This window comes from Coenobita brevimanus, chromosome 102 (assembly GCF_032717465.1).
Source record: "Coenobita brevimanus isolate Jiangsu-jjx chromosome 102, ASM3271746v2, whole genome shotgun sequence".
NCBI classification, from domain to species: domain Eukaryota; kingdom Metazoa; phylum Arthropoda; class Malacostraca; order Decapoda; family Coenobitidae; genus Coenobita; species Coenobita brevimanus.
The window spans coordinates 36,888,747-36,909,943 of record NC_137055.1 but is presented as its reverse complement, the minus strand read 5'-3'; the positions used below and the strand labels follow the sequence as shown (position 1 = coordinate 36,909,943).

The following is a 21,197-nucleotide window of genomic DNA, read 5'->3' as shown; positions in this document are numbered from 1 at the left end:
CTCTCCCATAGGCCACACTGCCCACTGTTGCACATGTCCTACATCTTTTCTTGATATCCAGCTGGTCAACGATAGGTTGATACTGTCGATACTGCCTTGACGAACTTGTATGAGCTAGTAATGCAAGTCATCCAGGATAGCACTTAACAAGATGTTACCTAGTTTAACTTCGCTGGGAAGTTGAAGTTTTGCAGTTTAAACTGAAGCCATCAGCCAGAAGTCTTGCTACTGCTCTCCTTCCACAATGTGCTTGAGATGGGGTTACTATTCAGTCTCTGATGGGGGATGGATCAACCTGAAAACAGATGCAGAGTTCAATTGCTTATCAGCCTTCCACCCACACTACCTGTCTTACCTCTACTTTAAATAACTTTTCCCCTCCAGAAAATCTAGTAGTGCTCCTACACTATGATACTGCAAGCTTTGAGAAGGGCCCATTCTGCTGACCTTGTCGAGGTTAGGACCAAAACTACTGTTTTCAATTAACCTAGGATTCCATAAGGCTGGGTTTAAATGTGAAACTGATGAGGTTCTATTCTAAAAATATGCATTTCCATCTTTAACCATATAATACGGCTGTTTCAAAAAGCAGAACAATATTATATTGAATTATGAGTGGAAGCTTCCCTAGATTACCTCCCCCCCCCTCCATTTTTTCCTCCATAACATACTGCCCCTATAGTGAAAAATAATGTTCTAAGCAACAGTTTACTATTACTAAAGTATAACTTGAATGCTTGCCATTCCAGATTAATGCTGGAGTGATACTAGTCACAGTGAACGGCTATGGTAAGTTGGAAAGCCGTTACATCACCATAATCTGCCACTCAGCTATATCAAATAGGTCACAAAAGGACAGATCGGAGCCAAGATATTTGTGCAATTACAGAATGACACGTTAATCTACGTTGCCTAAAATTACCTTGATTATCATTACCTTACTGATAATTAATATGGACAGCCTTTTCTTCAATAATTTACAATTATCTGCACATGGCATATCAATACTTAGGCTTTATGGGCAGAAATTCAACAATAAATCACACAGCTATGAAACCAAGTGGAGAAAAAAAAAAAAAAAAGAGGGGGGGGCGGGAGATGTCATACTCCTTAAAAATCAATTTTATCCATTCAGTTTCTCTTCCAGTTAACAATTATCAGACACATGGGGTGGTAATAATATAATATAAAATTCTTGAACTTATCTTGGCTGAGGTGTGGTGAATGTGTTGCCGCTCTTGAGGCGGCGAGAAGCGACGGCGAGCGCTTCAAAATGAAATCCCAGTAACTCTCCGGTTTATTCTACGGACGTCACAGCTTTGCAGGGTTAATCACATAATCTGGAATTAGGAAACAGTGCGAATTAGTCGTAAGGAATCAGTGGGGCTGCGTAAGATAAGCTGGTGGAAATTTTTAATATCAGTTAAGTATACTTGTCAACCATCGTGACCGGAAGCGCTTTCTTTCTCTACCGCCCACGCTGCAGCAAGTCGGAATGTGTGGATCCAACTGGAAAAACGTCAATTACGTGCCGGCAACACATCTTTTAAACATGCAGTGGTGAGATGGGTTCAAGCCCCATGGATGAGGGTATTTTACAATACGATGTTACTTCGTGATCCCCCCCCCCTCCCCGAGCTCGGAAGTTTTTCAAATTTTGAGATCCGTCAGTGACTAATGTTTAGTCATACTGGGTCATTGAATCAGATAACATAGGCTCTCCGGCTTCCACTGCAAATTCTTAATCAGATATTTATTTTCAGGTGGCAACTGAAACTGGAAATGGTAAGTTTCTGGATGTATGGGAAACCACAGTTGCAGAATGCAGAACTTGGTAATGTTATAGCGGGATATGCAAAGGTAAACACAGATGTTCGCTCGTTAAACTTTTTTCAACTGTTTCCAAATTTCGCAACACGTAGAAATATTACTTTTATCATTTGGCATGGAAATATATTTAGCAGGTACGCTAGTTCATTTTGGTGAACAGGTGGGAGAGAACAACGGTAATGGCGGGAGGCTTGAATTTGAAGAGCCAGAACAGGAGACAAATTATTAGCTAATTTAGCTTATACCTGTAAAATTATCTAAAGCGTTTTATACATAAAAATAATAAGCTATGCCTACGGAGAAATATTCAGTTATGGCAGGGGAAAAGAGGCGGCGCGCGAGACATGGAGGGGAGCGGCTTGTGGGACATTGAGGAGCGCGGGAAAAAAGCGGTTCAACTGACTTTCCCGCGCACCACCTCCTCCCTCCCGTTTAAACTGCTCCCCCCGTTCCCGCCAAAACTGAACACTTCCCCGCTGATGTAGCATGGATTTCCACTTACACCTGGTTTATGTTAGCTGAAGTTTTCGAACTTGAAACTTGTGTTACACATTTCTACTGTTTCATTCGCATGGTGTTGTCCACTTTAATTTTGCTTATATATATATATATATATATATATATATATATATATATATATATATATATATATATACTGTATATCAAAACATCGATGGCAAGACGCCGGATTCAATAGGTTAGGCTAATGCAAGAAATTATTCACCACCAGTTTTCGAAATTCCACCCATCACCCATTACTTTTTTTCCTTCATTCGAACCCTTAATCGCGATAACTAACACTCGATAATTCAAAGAAAATGGGTAGCCACGTTGCAGCTCCGTCAGACGTAACGTTCCTCCGGCAGTTTTCTCTTCTCGTATCAAACTTACAGTCACCTTTCTTTTATAAATACTTATAATCCTTAATGGTGAAAACGATCACTATAATTTACTCGGTTATTCTGGAGATAAAGCAGGATCGGATCACCGCACCAACCCCATTTCCCGGCAGGGGGCGCGCACTCCCGCCCAGTCACGGCGCGCTGTGATTGGCTGATTCGAAAAATTGGCGCCAAAACGAATACCCACAACGCACAAAGAACCAAGACCCTGACAAATACCCACCACGACTAGGCTTAAAGCCTGAAATTGCAGATGACACGTGGCCATCTATCAATCTGAAACGTGTGAAGGATATTTTTCAGATTAGAGTGGGCGTTATACAGGATAACTTTTCCTGATAACGTCCGTCGTCAATCAATGGCCGACCATTCTACAGGGTGGTCAAATATTAAACCAATTCAAATTCCGTTACGCGGACATACGTTCCGTGTTTTGAATCATTTCTAACGGTAACACTTCATGCTTTATAAATTTACTTTTACGTCCACTCACCACATGGCTAACTGGTACTTTAATGAAGCTGCCAAAACTCCTGGTCTGCATGACTGAGCCCTCCCGGCACACACAAAGATTTCAGGTCAATATTCGCACCACCCTGGACCATTCAATTTTAATTCATTTTGGGTTACACTCATTTTCAATATTCGTCCCAGAATGTATTAACTATTTGTTACCGCTTACATTTCCACATACTGCAGACCTCTAATGGTGAAAGTATTGATGAAGGCTATATATAACGCGTTTCAAAATATCTATCCTAAAGGCAAATCAGATCTGCAGACAGCAATACCGGTAAAACGTAATGTCACTGGATTGAACGGGTTAGGTTGACGCAAGAAATTAATAACCATTTACTTTCAAAGTTCACTGCTCATCCATTAAATACTTCTTTTCCTTCACTCGAGTACTTAATCGCGAGAGTAATTTACATTCGGAGATACTTTTCAAAGACGATGAGTGGTCACCTACAGCCACACTGCAGCGCCGCGGCAGCCGTCACATTCCTCCGGTTTAAGTATTCTCCAACTGATTTTTCTTATTTCATCACACACTAAACACTTCCGCTTTTCTATAACTAATACTTATTAATACTAAAAATACTCTTAGTGGAACTTACCCGGCATTTTCCGGAGCTACAGCAGGAGAAGGTTTCCGCTCGCCCAACTCCCACCACAGTCAACAGGAGACTCCCGCCCCCGGTTCCCGCGCAGGGGGCCTGCTCTCCCACCCGGAGGCAAGGCGCGCTGTGATTGGCTGATTCGAATGATTGAATGATTGGCGCCAAAACGAATGCCCACGACAAACTGACAAAGACCCACTAAAAAACTAAAGGCCGTATGCTTAAACCTGAAATTGCAAATGACACCTGAATCGATCTGAACCGCGTTAATACTTTACTATAATGCAAAATTTTAATAATTATAACATCCATTGTAAATCAATGGCCAAGCTATTCCACTGAGTGTTATCAATCAATTCTCGTGTTACGGGGACATAAAAGTTACAAATACTGTACGTTCTATATCCTTTCTAACGGTATTCAAAACTTTTCATGATTTATATAATGTCTGTTTTACGTCCGCTGACTACTTAGTTGACTGGTGTGGCTGGGTTGGGTGGGGTCTTGTGGTTATAGTGGGGCTGGGTGGGGTGTAATGGGTTATTGTTGGGTTCGATGGGGTATAGTGGGGTAATTCCGGCTTTATTTCAAGCAAACTCCATACGATTTTATTTAATTTTCGAGCGTGGGAGGATAGATACAGCCTCAGTAAATCCCTTACATAAATCCCGTAAACAAATCTCCTTAACAAATCAGCTCAATAAATCCCCCGAATAAATCCTTCCTGAATATGATTGTTTCGTAGAAAGGAGAATGAACCTAAATAGACGTCACCCGCAACAAGGATAATAAAGTATAAAAATAAAATAAAGTAAAATAAAAAAGAATGGTGTTTTCGAATGTCTTAGAACCCCGTAGATTGTTTTGTTTTGTCTATCAACCATTGGGGAAGACAACTTTACGTCTCTCTCTCTCTCTCTTCATTGGGGAAGGCTTTCTCTCTCTCTCTCTCTCTCTCTCTCTCTCTCTCTCTCTCTCTCTCTCTCTCTCTCTCTCTCTCTCTTCATTGGGGAAGGCTTTCTCTCACTCTCTCTGTCTCTCTATACCTTCATGCATACATATATATAAATTATTTATTTTTTTAATATTACATTATTTATAAAAAGATACCTACTGTAATCTAAGAACCCTAAAGCTAATGAACCTAACAGACAAATGGCTGGCCTATACTAAAGCCTAAAGATACAAATAACTGAACCAGCAGTAATGGGAACAATACCTCGACCAAGAGAACACCTTTGACTGCAGATACCTAATACCATACCTGCACCCATCACCTGCTGACTGTCAGTCGAGACACAGTTAAAAGAGGACATCAATATATGAAAGAGGATCAGAGGAGTAAGGAACTATTCCATATACGTCAACTGTCGACCCTGATAATGATTAGGATAACTTATAAAATACGGTACGAAGCATTTACATATCTACAAAAAGTGAAGTACCTCAATTTGACGGTGAATTGTTTGACGGGGAATTGTTCCGTGACAATGCCCCGTCAGGACATTTCACCGTCACAACCAAAACAAAACAATCCTCTGTCAGGACTCTTCTCTGTCAGGGTGATTCCGTCTTTCATTTACGGTATATATCAGTTTATTTAGCAAATATAATTCCTGAATTATAATTTATAAACGTGGTGCTGTTTGACTGTTTGTATGTTGAATGTAAAATGCAGTATTAAATGATTGGCTTTAGCGGAAAAAAATATATATAGTGAGTAAACCAGGTAAGTAAACGATGAGAATCAGGCATAATATTCATTCATTCATTCAGGCACCGTCAAGAGATCTGCAACCCATGAATCGTTAATGTGCAGTGTTAAGTACGAGAAAGGAGAAGGTAGATGGAGATCCCTGAATGGAAAAGGGTATTGTGGAAGAAACAACCTTTTCCTGACAACTACGTCGGAGAGTCGTTTTTAAGAGTCAGGAAAAAATGTAAGTTATAGATTAAGACCTATTTGTAGGTTGTATAGACTTGTAGGTATGGGACTACATGTGTTTTTGGTAATCCTTAAGGAGGCAGAAGACCAGGTAAGGTAAGGAAAAAATGCAAAATAAATGATCCTGTCTCCATAAGGTTTAAGGGGGCACAGTAGCTCAGTGGTAGGGAGTCGGGCTCAAGACCTTGAGGTCGAGAGTTCTCGTTCCACCCGTGCTGGTAGGGGAGGGGTAGTGCTCTTCCATCACCATTGCAGGGCTATAATGAACTAATAAGGTCTAGCTCAGGGGATTATTCCTCTTCCTCCATAAGGATTACAAAAAATTGAACAAATTGCATAAAAAAATGGAAAAACCTTAATTTTATCACCTGGTTGAATTAAGACTAAGAGAAAAAAAATTAATGTACCCTCATTATTCAGTTACTGCAGTTTAAACCAATTTTTCGTATAGGCCTATACAAATCTGTGGTTGATGAATTTTTGGTATTATTATAGTTTCAGTCTAAAACATAATTACGAGATTTTGATCCATTTTTTTTTGGAAGTTTAGACATTTTGAAGACACTTTTCATCTATGACATTTTCTTCGCAAATTATTTTTATTTTACCCTTGAAAGTTAGGTTAGGTTAGGTTATCATGAAGAGTAGAATGAAAATGATTTGCAAAGAAAATGCCATAGAAGAAGTGTCTTAGAATGACTAAAATACCCCAAAAATGGATCAAAATCTCATAATTGTGTTTTTGGCTGAGACTATAATTTTACCAATTTTTTATAGTATACTACCACTCAGTAAATAAGGAGGAGGGGGAGTGAATTTTCCAGCTCCTGGCTCTGGCTATTATTTACATTAAAATTAGGTTAGGTTAGGTTAGGTTAGGTTAAGTTAATTTAGCTGCAATAAAAGATGGAGATAGGTGCTGGAGAATAACCCCCAGCATTTTACTAAAAATGTATGAAAGGATCCGTAATAAATGCTTATAGAAGAGAAAGTGCTTTAAATGTCTTAGGCTCAGTACTGTGCATATTAATTTCATTGTCCAATGGTAGAGTGTAATTCCAAAAAGTTTACCAGCTGTCTGGTCCTTTCCTATCCTAACCAAATTTAATCAGTCGATGGGTCCTGCTAGACCCTGTATGACCAACTATGAGCAGCAATAACTATCTGGGATACAATCTGGTTTGGGTATACAGTAGTACAGTATTGGTAAACATGGCTGTGCGACTCAGTCTACTTTGTACCGTTTTAGCTATTCTGCCTGCATTTACAGGAGTGTATCCAACATTACTGATGGTGCAGTATTTCTTTTATTTTTAATGAGTTGCACTAATTTTTTGAACTAAAAAGATAAAAAATAAAACTTGGGAGTGGGTGGAAATTGTTGAGTCACAGATATTTAATCAAGAAACATTTAAGGAAGAGTGAAAAAGAATAAAATAAAACGTGGAAGTATTAAAATGAACATATAGGCTACCCATGCTTATCCTTCCAAAATGACCTATAGTATTGATAAAGCTGTACTCACTAAGAGTGGAGTAAAGCTCAACTTGGAGCATTTTCCAGATTGCAGTTACCTGTATGTTATCCAGACTATATTATCAGTACTTTAGTACAGTATGTAATTTTGAATTTTTTGCAATTACCGTTGTGCTTATGAGTGCCACTGTGTAAAAATGTTCCTCTCCAGCACCTTAGTTTAGTGGCAAGGGTTTTTGCTGACACTGTATCCATTTCTATATTGACAGGCAAAAAGTTATCGCTGTCTGAGGCCTTGTATGGTGCATCGGCTGTCACACATGAATTATGCAGGTAATTTTATGGCAGCTGTACATTTTATCTTGACTTGCCATGTAATCTTACAGAAGCACAGTTATGCTGAACATAACAAGTATTATGGTATTATAATTATGATACCAGTGCAGTATATACCGTATAGGCTATGGTACTTGGTATTAGCCCATTCCATATGATGATGCCTAATATTATTTTTGTTTCTGCGGGCTGTTTTGTTCTGATCTGGAGATGCATTTCAGAATAAACGGATTAGATATTATCTAGCCTTCATAAACCCACTTCATTGTTAGGGAGCTCTCTTGAACTGAATAAAATGAACCGGTGACAGCAGGAATAAAAGACATCAAAGGGTTTGGGGTGCTAAAATTCTTACCTTAGCTACTGTACAGTATTTAGAGTTATACTGTACTCTAGATTAAGTATTTAAACATTACATGACTATCTACCTATCTATTGCCAGACGCCTTAATCCCGTAAGGCTTGGCCACAAACAAGTCACTTCTATGTTGCCCTGCTCCCAGTTCACACCCCCCTCTCTTCTATACCTCTCCGCTCCATCCCTCCATCTCATCCTTGGCCTCCCCCTCCCTCTCCCCCCCTCCACCTCACTCACATACACTCTCCTTGTTAGTCTCTCGCTAAACAAAAGAAATTCTTCTGCCTTGACCCAAATAGGATACAAAGTGTATCCACAGGAATGGGCATATTCCTGACCACCTCACTTAACATTGCTGTTCTCATGATCTGAATTTAAATGTGTGTTTTTAGCTAGAGAAGATAAAAGAATGAATCATCGGGCTAAAGGGGTTAATGATCATAGCGTAACTGATTTATTGTGCTGAATATAAACCTTTTCCACAGTTGTTCCTTATTGTGGAAAGTAAACTGAATGTTCTCTCTTTGCAGTTGCCTTGGCTTGGTGGTGATATTCTTTGGAGTGTCTGAGGGCAACCTTGACTCCTCAGTGGTGTTGACCCTGACAGCTGTGTTAGGAATCCTTGGTTATCTTATTACCAAAGATCAGCTGGCTACATCAGGTGAATACTCTGTTGTTAAAAGAAATTATGGTATTAAACCCTTCAGTATGGTACCGGTAATGTTTTATTTTTTCTACTGACAAACAACTTTCCTTAGCTTAGGATAAACCTTGTGTAGTGAAGGAGTTAATGAAGGCTGTACAGTGTCTAACCCCTTGTGTTTAAAAAGTCCCACTAAAACTGAATGAAAATGTCTGGTTTTCAGCATCCTTTCATGGACATGCCAGGATCAGGTTTGAGATGGCTTATCAATACAGTACATACCTACACTGGTTTAGAAAACATTTGCGCAGAACCCACCTCCGCCTGTAGTACTGTATTGGCATTGGGATTGTGACAACTTCATTGGGGCACCACCTACCATATGCTGCAAATAGTCTCAAAGCTCCTATATTATTGGATGTAGATAGCTTGAATCTAGGACTTTCATTCACGTATGAATCATGTCTCAAAAGAGGTCAAGGAGCTGTAAATATCCTCTCTGTCTTCACCCTTTGTGATCTTGAGAAGTAGGGTTAAGATGGTGATCGTGATTTTAAGAAAAAAGTGTTTTGAATCATATATTTTGTAAATGTTGTAGCTTGCTGTGTCTTGTAATGAAACTAAATATTTGATTTGGTGTAAAAAGAAATGTATTTGTAAAAATGAACAACATTACTTAGTTCTTTTTGTTAATTAATAATTGCTATATTGTAATCTTTTAGTCATCAAGCAGAGGTAGCTACTGGTAAAAATTATAGGTGCCTCTTTTGTGATGTTTTAATAAGGTAGTGATATGAGGATGGTTACTGATTTTAATGTTTATTCTGAATCTGATGTCTATTGCAATTGTTGGAAGTGATGTACACTCATAACTTCTTTTCAACCAAAGATGATACAATACCAAAATAGCTTATACTGTAGTTGTTCCCTAGGCAGTCTGGCCGAACAGCCACGGCTTATACTGTATATAGTAATTGATGGAAGTAATTTACACTCAACTTTTTTGCAACCGAAGATGATGCCAAAACAGCTTGTTTCTGTGTGGTCATTGTTGGGTGTCGTCTGCCATCAAGAGTCTGATTAGTAGACCGTAGATGAGATAGGAGTGATACATAGTATATATGCCTATCACTGCAGCTTTTTAGCTACCAGAGATGATGGGGAAATTACATATATTTATAACTTACAGCTAGAGATGATGCCAAAATAGCATGTTTCTACGTGGTTCTCATTGGGTGTGTCTCACCTGTGATCAAGAGTCTGACTCGGAGTGTGGCTACGGACTCCATCAATGCCTGCACCACCCTCCTACTCCTTTTGCGACTGGTTCTTCATGACTATGGCACTTCGGTGGCCATGTATGTGTCAGAAGCTCTCTGTTGTTTAGCTGTGTAGACTTACAGATTTTCACAAAACTGAACCAGTCTGCAAAGGAATGAAATCCCTTTTAATATATGAGCAATTAACCATAAACCATAACACTGTGTGGAGCCACAAGTTTGGGTACTTTTAGACATGATCATAGTAGCAATAGGATGCCTTGGAGGCATACTGTATTGTGGTATTCTTTGTGTGCTTTCAGAGTGAACCCAACACTGTCCCACAATGTTGGTTTGTTTGCTTCAGTCTGCCTGGCATCAAGGCTGGAGAGTGACTTGGATGTGTTCACTCTCATGACAGTGGCTGTGGTACTCTTTGCACTCCTTCCCACTTTTAGGAGATATTGTCGTGTAAGCTCATCTCTGTTTCTGGTTCATTGTTATTTCATATTGGAAAACAAACTTAAGTAATCATCATCACATTTTAGTGTCAAGGTGATGAAGTTTAGAGCCCATGTAATACATGTAAAGTTTTAGACCTCTAATTTGTTGGCCCATAGAGCACTTTGTAAATACATAGGGCTCATTGGCTACATTTATCATTTTCAATGCTGAATAGCAGAGATGGGAGATTGTATCTTTGGCTTCTTATGTCCTCAGAATCATGTCATCAGGGATTTTTAAAAATGCTGTTCTTGATCTAACTCTCTCTGGTTCTCTGGTAAAAAAAAAAAAAATTAACAGACAGTCCATATTACTCCTAGCACAGCAGTGTGTGGTTTAAGGCAAAGCTGTTGCATTCTGGAAAGATTAAGAGTGGCTGACAAGCAGAATTGCCACTCATGGTATTCTCTTCATGTAACTACTATTCTTGCTTACCAGCCCATGATTGTGAAGCTTATAGCCCCAAACTTTAGGGTTCCCCCAAATGAACTCATAAAATTGATGCTACAGTAGTAAAATTTATCCTTTTTCAGTAAAGACTTAAAAAAGTATTTTGCCTGCATGCATCATAGACTGTAAGTGAGGACTGGCTATATGTAACTAAATAGTAACTGATTATTAACCTTTGGCCTTCCAGAGTGGGTTAGGGAGAGCGTGGAATGTGTTGGTGACTGGTGTGGTGATAATGGTAACAGGGTGTGGTGTGGCGCTGTATGCACCACACCTCCTACCTCTCATGGCACTGGCACTTGTCCTTTGCAACTGTGTCATACCAGCACTGTATATATCCTGCCAAGATCATAAACAGTAAGTAGTTAGTCTCTCTCACCTAGACTGTTTTTTATATGTATGAATCCTTTTGCCTCATCACTATGATGATGTGTTAGTTTACTCAAGCCTCTAGCAGATGAGTGCATTCAGTTTAGGAGTTTTCAAGCTCTAGGGATTAGAAACAGTTTTGAAAATCCATTCAGCCTGGGAATGTCTTTTGATTGATTGATTGATTTTTTTTTTACCGTATATTCTGGCTACCTTGTAAATTATTTTGTTAAGATGTAGCCAAACTATGTAGGTAATTAATATGGGTAGAAAAAAAATTACTGGCTGGCTTTTTTATGTGAAGTGCATCAAAAAGAAAAATACAGAAAAAGAAAAGTGTTCATGGTTAGGCTTGTGAGGTTGAGCCAGAATTCTAGGATTTTGAATGATGTATGAGTGATTTGTTTGGCATATTTCATTGGGCTCACTGATGGCAGCTAGTTTTCCCACTAGTTGTTCTTTTCATGTTTCTGGATCCTACCTAACCCTATCCTTTAAAAAAAAAAAAAAAAAAAAAAAAAAAAAAAAAAAAAAAAAGAGGATGATGGTAGTGTTGATCTTTTAGAAAAACCGATTGTGCCAGTCCTGTTTTTTTTTTTTTTTTTTTTTTTCCCCCCCCCCATGCTACCCTCTGCTGTTCATTTCATCCTCTCTCTCTCTCTCTCTCTCTCTCTCTCTCTCTCATCATCCTATTTTCCCCACAGGAATATTTACGGTCCTTGGGATGAGGCTCAGATTGAAGAAAGGTGAAGATGAATAAATGCTGAGATACAGGTTAGTGAATGATTGTTGTTATTATTGTGGCTCCAGGCTCATCTGAATGTAAAACTTGTGGACTGCAAGCTGAAACTGCCCTTTTTCCTGCAGCTTACCATCCATCTTTTGGGGGATAGGGAGGGAGTCAAACGTCATTAATTTTGTACAACAGCACAGTGAAACCGCCCAGTTATATCATTCCCACCGCATGCAGGTGTCTCTCTTTAGTATCCCTTATGTAGTGAAGATTGAATGATGGATGGATGGATAATAAACTGAGTAGAGAAACAGTGGAACATTAAATCTAAAAAGTTTTGAAATACAACATTAGATAGTCATCTTAATTTACAAGCTGAGGTTCATTACTATCTAGTCTTTTAGATAGACCATGGTTCCTAAAGTGTTCTTGTATTGTGTTAAATTGCAGTGGTGGACTCAGTAGGATACCATAAGACTCAAGCCAGACTATCATGTGGTTGGTCCATTGTTGAACCACATCCACTGCGTACACTGTGCCATATAGTAAGTCTTTTTTGGTAGATAAGAAGATTGCTAAGTTGTCTGTAGGGGTTCATTAAAACTGAAATTCATGAAATCAGTGTTTGTTGTAAAGAGGGGTTATATAGTATACTTGTCATCAACAAAAATTTTCTTGCATCAGTGGGTTGCTAAACAGTAGTTTGTCTTGGCTTTGGTGGTTATTGCTGTTTATGTTATTTGCATTGTGTGTGGTTATTCCTACAGTGGCAACTAGTGACTAGGTTATGCGGCATATTATTTATCAAGAACATATTTTCCTTTTCTTGCGGGCCACCAAACAGTAGTTTGTATTGGCTTTCAGTGATTATTGCTGTTTCTGTCTCTTTCAGAGTGTTTGAAGATTAGTCATTCTGCACTGGGAACTAGAACCTCAAGCATGCTGGTTATTCCTTACTAACCAACCTGTTTGACCAGTTACTTCAGTGAAAGCCCACATCCTGTCATTTGCTCGTACAGCCATGGTCTTTGTCTGGTGCTGTTGCAAGGACTATTCCATGCTGGTTGAAGGTGGCATCACATCAAAAACCATCCACAGTTCAGACCTTTATTATAAGCTGGATCTTTGTACTATTCCAGGTTTAGACCTACCCTTTTCTGTGAAGTCTGTTTTACTGGTTATGGGGATGAAACCTGAGAATCTGAATGACTTAACTAGGTTTTGCCATGTAATAACACTCAGGTATCTATGCAGTGCCAACCATTTTAAAGTAGAGGAATTTTACCCAATTCTGGATGCATGATGGCCTCCCTCCCCTCAAAGCCTCAAGAAGTCAGTATGAAACCTCCAAAATTTGAACTGCTTATGAGATTCTGCGTTGAATATAACAGTTTGCTTGTATGAGAAGTAACTGGCACTTCAACAACCTCCAATTTGGTATACATTGTGGTATAGGTATATGGGAGTATGTTGTGACCCCACAGATCTCAGTTTTACCTTGATGGAGTGTGTCAGGTGAATGTTATCTTAAGCTGTACTTTGAATCACTTTAAATACAGTATATTAATCATTCATTGGTGTTTCTCTTACCTCTGCATGGCTACTACAAGTGTGGCTATGTCCACCAGTTCTGATGATGACTCTTGGGTTCTCTGGATGTCTCCTCAGACTCATGCATTTTAAGATAAAATAGCTTCTGGGGAAAGTTTTGGATGTGTGGGCTTTTGTTTGCCTATTTATATATATATTTTTTTCTGTAGTTTGGTATCCTCAACGTTTTTCTGATTATCTTTTTTGTGAGATTGGATAAGTTAATTTATAGCACTGTTTAAGGAATTTAGAGTTTAGAGTGGTCTGTGGGAAGAGGGAATCATAAATCTAGAGTCCACTAGGTTCTACTACTCAAATAATAGGTAGAATGGTAATTGTCAGTCCTATTTTTCCCCCTGTGGAATATAAGAGACCAAGGCTTTACATCATAGAAAAACCCTTGACCATCTGTAAGTAAAGTCATAGTGCTTAGGCCACAATGCATTCCAACATGACAGCCAGGCATCTTAGGACATACAGTAGACTCATGGTAAAGGTTAGACTTCAAGATTTTCAAGGTTGAAAGGTCCTGTAATACCCCTGGAACACAGTTAATGGTCACTCTACTACTGTATATTTCGAATTCCAATATTTGGTTATCAAGATTCTAGGTTTCTCCATACCCTTAGCACCCCCTCCCTTCCCATCTTATGGAAACCAGATATACAGGGTGACTGGCAAGGTTTTTGAAAAACTTCAGAAGGTCATTCATGGGCTAATTTTGAATAAAAATTGTTATAGCAACATCGATCAAATTCTCACCAGTTACGGTGCAAAAATTACCAGTGACTTTATAGGTTAATTATGACGGAGATCATTTTCACCCATATGGTCATCAGTAACTTCTCTGTAACAGCTGGGGGATTGGACCCATGTTGATTTAACATTTTTCATTCAAAATCAGCCCTAGAATAACCTGAAGTTTCTCAAAACTTGGGACATCCTGTAAATATCAGTAACTGAGCCACTTCTGGTCATGTAATTTCATGCTCACACTATGCTTATGGTAATGGCCTAGTGTGGTACTCTTCAAGGCTTCTAATTGCACATTATGCAGTGAAATGGCCACCTGGGCATTCACTGATGTTCAGTACAGCAGTCAGCAGAAATATGGTGTCTAGTTTATCACATAATGTATGTTTCACATCTTGATTGCTCTTATATTCCTTTTTACGTCAAATGACGTGTGTATAGGAATACAGTATATACAAGGTGTCTCACAGGGTTTTTGAGATACTTCAGGATGTTATTCTAGGGCTAATGTTGAATTATGTTACATCAACATGAATCCAATTCTCTGCCACTACGATTACAGATCATCTAATGGGTGAAAATGGTTTCCCCCATAATTAATCCACAAGGTCACCAGTAATAACAGCTCCATAACTGTTAAGAATTGCACACATGCTAATATTGTACAGTAATTTTAACTCAAAATTAGCCCCAGCAAAACTTCCAGAGGTTTCTCGAGAATTTGGCAGGATAGGACACCATAGTGGTTGTCATAATTATAAATTCACCCCCCCCCCTAAAAATATATATATATACACATATATATAATGAAAAATGATAAAATTGAGTTAGCTGAGTGAGTGTCTGTCAAATTGAGGACAGTATTGAATATATATGAAGATGAAAAAGTTCAAACATTTAGAGTAGATTTCTTTTTATTATTCTCAGTTAGGCAGGGAGCAATTCACAGTTGTACTTTTTAAAGCATTTGTATAGTACTGAAACATGAAACTAAGATATCATCCAGGAATCAAAGAATGCAGTTTATATATCTGATACATTATTGCTGGTTTAAATGAAGTTGACAGTTTTTGGTTTAGGGGTACAATGTGTGCTGCAGAGAGAGTACAAGATCTGGTTGTGTTTATTGGGGTATGAGGTAGAGGTTGACTGGAGGCCCTGATGGAACAGGATAGCTGTAACCTCTTCTTCCATCACTCTCGCTTGCTGACACGGTGGACTGCACTGATGAACTTCCTCCACCAACAATGATGCTAGGTTCAACAGTGCCAGGTGCAGGACGACTTGCAGTGGTAGTATCAACTGCAGGATGACTAATACCAGTTGCTGGATGACCAGTGCCAGTTGCTGGACGACCAATGCCAGTTGCAGGACGACCAATGCCAGTTGCAGGGTGGCCAGTGTCAGTTGCAGGACGACCAGTACCAATTGCAGGACGACCAGTGTCAGTTGCAGGATAACCAGTACCAATTGCAGGGCGACCAGTCTCAGTTGCAGGACGACCAATGTCAGTTATAAGATGACCAGTGCCAATTACAGGATGGCCAGTACCACTCGTGGGATGGCCAGTACCAACTGCAGGACGACCAGTGTCAGATGCAGGACGACCAGTGCCAACTGCAGGACGGCCAGTGCCGACTGCAGGATAACCAGTGCCAACTGCTGGACGACCAGTGTCAGTTGTTGGACGACCAGTGCCAACTGCAGGATAACTAGTGCCAACCGTAGGACGACCAGTGCCAGGTGTAGGTTGAATGCCAAGACCAGGAACGAGTGACGCTCCTGGTCTAACTGGGCCATACTCATAGCCTTCTTGTCCAGTTGTGACTGTGCCTGTTGTGGGACGACCAGTGTCAACTGCTGGACGACCAGTGTCAGGTATAGTAACACCAGTGCCAACTGCTGGGCGACCAGTGCCAACTGCTGGACGACCAGTGCCAACTGCTGGACGACCAGTGTCAGGTATAGTAACACCAGTGCCAACTGCAGGACGACCAGTGCCAACTGCAGGACGACCAGTGCCAACTGCTGGACGACCAGTGCCAACTGCAGGACGACCAGTGTCAGTTGCTGGATGACCAGTGCCAACTGCAGGACGACCAGTGCCAACTGCTGGACGACCAGTGCCAACTGCAGGACGACCAGTGCCAACTGCAGGACGACCAGTGCCAGCTGCAGGACGACCAGTGCCAACTGCAGGACGACCAGTGACAACTGCTGGACGACCAGTGCCAACTGCAGGACGACCAGTGTCAGTTGTTGGGTGACCAGTGCCAACTGCAGGATAACTAGTGCCAACCGTAGGACGACCAGTGCCAGGTGTTGGTTGAATGCCAAGACCAGGAATGAGTGACGCTCCTGGTCTAACTGGGCCATACTCATAGCCTTCTTGTCCAGTTGTGACTGTGCCAGGTGTGGGACGACCAGTGTCAACTGCTGGACGACCAGTGCCAACTGCTGGACGACCAGTGCCAACTGCTGGACGACCAGTGCCAACTGCTGGACGACCAGTGTCAACTGCTGGACGACCAGTGCCAACTGCAGGTCGACCAGTGCCAACTGCTGGACGACCAGTGCCAATTGCTGGACGACCAGTGTCAGGTGTAGTAACACCAGTGCCAACTGCAGGTCGACCAGTGCCAACTGCTGGACGACCAGTGCCAACTGCAGGACGACCAGTGCCAACTGCAGGACGACCAGTGCCAACTGCAGGACGACCAGTGCCAACTGCAGGACGACCAGTGTCAGTTGTTGGGTGACCAGTGCCAACTGCAGGATAACTAGTGCCAACCGTAGGACGACCAGTGCCAGGTGTTGGTTGAATGCCAAGACCAGGAATGAGTGACGCTCCTGGTCTAACTGGGCCATACTCATAGCCTTCTTGTCCAGTTGTGACTGTGCCAGGTGTGGGACGACCAGTGTCAACTGCTGGACGACCAGTGTCAACTGCTGGACGACCAGTGCCAACTGCTGGACGACCAGTGCCAACTGCTGGACGACCAGTGCCAACTGCTGGACGACCAGTGCCAACTGCAGGTCGACCAGTGCCAACTGCTGGACGACCAGTGTCAGGTGTAGTAACACCAGTGCCAACTGCAGGTCGACCAGTGTCAGGTGTAGAAACACCAGTGCCAACTGCAGGTCGACCAGTGCCAACTGCTGGACGACCAGTGCCAACTGCTGGGCGACCAGTGCCAACTGCTGGACGGCCAGTGTCAGGTGTAGTAATACCAGTGCCAACTGCTGGACGACCAGTGCCAACTACAGGTCGACCAGTGCCAACTGCTGGACGACCAGTGCCAACTGCTGGACGGCCAGTGCCAACTGCAGGACGGCCAGTGCCAGGTCTAGTAATATCAGTGCCAACAGCTGGACGAACAGTGCCACTCGTGGGACGACTAGTACCAGGTGTAGAAATGCCAGTGCCAACTCCTGGACGACCAGTTCCTGGTGTAGGTTGAATGCCAAGACCAGGAACCAGTGACACTCCTGGTGTAACTGGGCCATACTCATAGCCATCTTGTCCAGTTGTGACTGTGCCGGAAGCTGGACGGCCAATGCCACTCGTGGGACGACCAGTGCCAGGAGTAGTAATAGTAGTGCCAGTTGCTGGACGGCCAGTGCCAACTACAGGACGACCAGTGCCAACTGCAGGACGACCAGTGCCAACTGCAGGACGGTCAGTGTCAACTACAGGACGGCCAGTGTCAACTGCTGGACGGCCAGTGCCAACTGCTGGACGGCCAGTGCCAACTGCAGGACGGCCAGTGTCAACTGCTGGATGACCAATGTCGGTTGTTGGACGACCAGTGCCAACTGCTGGACGACCAGTGCCAACTGCAGGACGACCAGTACCAACTGCAGGACGGCCAGTGCCAACTGCAGGACGGCCAGTGCCAACTGCAGGACGGCCAGTGTCAGTTGTTGGGTGACCAGTGCCAACTGCAGGATAACTAGTGCCAACCGTAGGACGACCAGTGCCAGGTATAGGTTGAATGCCAAGACCAGGAATGAGTGACGCTCCTGGTCTAACTGGGCCATACTCATAGCCTTCTTGTCCAGTTGTGACTGTGCCTGTTGTTGGACGACCAGTGTCAACTGCTGGACGACCAGTGCCTACTGCTGGACGACCAGTGCCAACACCAGGATAACCAGTGCCAACTGCAGGACGGCCAGTGCCAACTGCTGGACGGCCAGTGCCAACTGCTGGACGGCCAGTGCCAACTGCAGGACGACCAGTGCCAACTGCTGGACGACCAGTGCCAACTGCAGGACGACCAGTGTCGACTGCTGGACGACCAGTGCCAACTGCAGGACGACCAGTGCCAACTGCAGGACGGCCAGTGCCAACTGCTGGACGACCAGTGCCAACTGCAGGACGACCAGTGTCGACTGCTGGACGACCAGTGCCAACTGCAGGACGACCAGTGCCAACTGCAGGACGGCCAGTGCCAACTGCTGGACGACCAGTGCCAACTGCAGGACGACCAGTGTCGACTGCTGGACGACCAGTGCCAACTGCAGGACGACCAGTGCCAACTGCAGGACGGCCAGTGCCAACTGCTGGACGACCAGTGCCAACTGCAGGACGACCAGTGTCAGTTGCAGGACGACCAGTGCCAACTGCTGGACGACCAGTGTCAGTTGTCGGATGACCAGTGCCAACTGCAGGACGACGAGTGACAACTGCTGGACGACCAGTGCCAACTGCAGGACGACCAGTGTCAGTTGTTGGGTGGCCAGTGCCAACTGCAGGATAACTAGTGCCAACCGTAGGACGACCAGTGCCAGGTGTAGGTTGAATGCCAAGACCAGGAATGAGTGACGCTCCTGGTCTAACTGGGCCATACTCATAGCCTTCTTGTCCAGTTGTGACTGTGCCTGTTGTGGGACGACCAGTGTCAACTGCTGGACGACCAGTGTCAGGTGTAGTAACACCAATGCCAACTGCTGGGCGACCAGTGCCAACTGCAGGACGACCAGTGTCAACTGCTGGACGACCAGTGCCAACTGCTGGACGGCCAGTGCCAACTGCAGGACGACCAGTGCCAACTGCAGGACGACCAGTGCCAACCGTAGGACGACCTGTGCCAGGTGTAGGTTGAATGCCAAGACCAGGAATGAGTGACGCTCCTGGTCTAACTGGGCCATACTCATAGCCTTCTTGTCCAGTTGTGACTGTGCCTGTTGTGGGACGACCAGTGTCAACTGCTGGACGACCAGTGCCAACTGCTGGACGACCAGTGTCAGGTGTAGTAACACCAGTGCCAACTGCTGGGCGACCAGTGCCAACTGCAGGACGACCAGTGCCAACTGCAGGACGACCAGTGCCAACTGCAGGACGACCAGTGCCAACTGCTGGACGACCAGTGTCAACTGCTGGACGACCACTGTCAGGTGTAGTAACACCAGTGCCAACTGCTGGGCGACCAGTGCCAACTGCTGGACGACCAGTGTCAACTGCTGGACGACCAGTGCCTACTGCTGGACGACCAGTGGCAACTGCTGGAAGACCAGTGTCAGGTGTAGTAAAACCAGTGCCAACTGCGGGACGACCAGTGTCAGGTGTAGTAACACCAGTGCCAACTGCTGGGCGACCAGTGTCAGGTGTAGTAAAACCAGTGCCAACAGCAGGACGACCCGTGCCAACTGCTGGATGGCCAGTGCCAACTGCTGGATGACCAGCGTCAGGTGTGGTAAAACCAGTGCCAGTTGCAGGACGGCCAGTGCCAACAGCAGGACGACCAGTGCCAACTGCAGGACGACCAGTGCCAACAGTAGGACGACCAGTGCCAACTGCAGGACGACCAGTGCCAACTGCAGGACGACCAGTGAAAACTGCTGGATGACCAGTGCCAACTGCAGGACGACCAGTGTCAGTTGTTGGGTGACCAGTGTCAGTTGCAGGATAACTAGTGCCAACCGTAGGACGACCAGTGCCAGGTGTAGGTTGAATGCCAAGACCAGGAATGAGTGACGCTCCTGGTCTAACTGGACCATACTCATAGCCTTCTTGTCCAGTTGTGACTGTGCCTGTTGTGGGACGACCAGTGTCAACTGCTGGACGACCAGTGTCAGGTATAGTAACACCAGTGCCAACTGCTGGGCGACCAGTGCCAACTGCAGGACGACCAGTGTCAACTGCTGGACGACCAGTGTCAACTGCTGGACGACCAGTGCCAACTGCTGGAGGGCCAGTGCCAGCAGGAGGATAACCAGTGCCAACTGCAGGACGACCAGCGTCAGTTGTAGTAAAACCAGTGCCAACTGCTGGACGACCAGTGCCAACTGCTGGACGGCCAGTGTCAGGTGTAGTAAAACCAGTGCCAACTGCTGGACGACCAGTGTCAACTGCTGGACGACCAGTGCCAACTGCTGGACGGCCAGTGCCAACTGCTGGACGACCAGTGTCAGGTGTAGTAAAACCAGTGCCAACTGCTGGACGACCAGTGTCAGGTGTAGTAAAACCAGTGCCAACTGCTGGACGACCAGTGTCAGGTGTAGTAAAACCAGTGCCAACTGCTGGACGACCAGTGCCTACTGCTGGACGACCAGTGCCAACTGCTGGACGACTAGTGCCAACTGCAGGATAACCAGTGCCAACTGCTGGACGACCAGTGTCAGGTGTAGTAAAACCAGTGCCAACTGCTGGACGGCCAGTGCCAACTGCTGGACGACCAGTGTCAGGTGTAGTAAAACCAGTGCCAACTGCTGGACGACCAGTGTCAGGTGTAGTAAAACCAGTGCCAACTGCTGGACGGCCAGTGCCAACTGCTGGACGGCCAGTGCCAACTGCTGGACGGCCAGTGCCAACTGCTGGACGGCCAGTGTCAATTGCGGGACGGCCAGTGCCAGCAGGAGGATAACCAGTGCCAACTGCAGGACGACCAGTGCCAACTGTTGGACGGCCAGTGCCAACTGCTGGACG

At 43.9% G+C, this 21,197-nt stretch overlaps 1 protein-coding gene across 1 annotated transcript; it reads left to right on the top strand.

Moving 5' to 3' along the window:
- The first annotated feature begins 5,687 nt into the window (after positions 1-5,687).
- On the top strand, positions 5,688-13,371 carry PIG-C (phosphatidylinositol glycan anchor biosynthesis class C). Its single transcript, XM_080284601.1, has 8 exons — positions 5,688-5,793; positions 7,544-7,607; positions 8,499-8,629; positions 9,801-9,969; positions 10,194-10,341; positions 11,012-11,181; positions 11,898-11,967; positions 12,946-13,371. The coding sequence occupies exons 1-7, from the start codon at positions 5,700-5,702 to the stop codon at positions 11,941-11,943; spliced, it is 822 nt and encodes a 273-aa protein (XP_080140727.1). The 5' UTR covers positions 5,688-5,699; the 3' UTR covers positions 11,944-11,967; positions 12,946-13,371.
- Positions 13,372-21,197: the final 7,826 nt, after the last annotated feature.

Coding starts and splice junctions, on each gene's coding strand:
- PIG-C (XM_080284601.1), top strand. CDS start 5,700: ATGGAGATCCCTGAATGGAAAAGGGTATTGTGGAAGAAACAACCTTTT. Junction 7,608..8,498: donor GTCACACATGAATTATGCAG/GTAATTTTATGG, acceptor CTCTCTTTGCAG/TTGCCTTGGCTTGGTGGTGA. Junction 11,182..11,897: donor TCCTGCCAAGATCATAAACA/GTAAGTAGTTAG, acceptor TTTTCCCCACAG/GAATATTTACGGTCCTTGGG.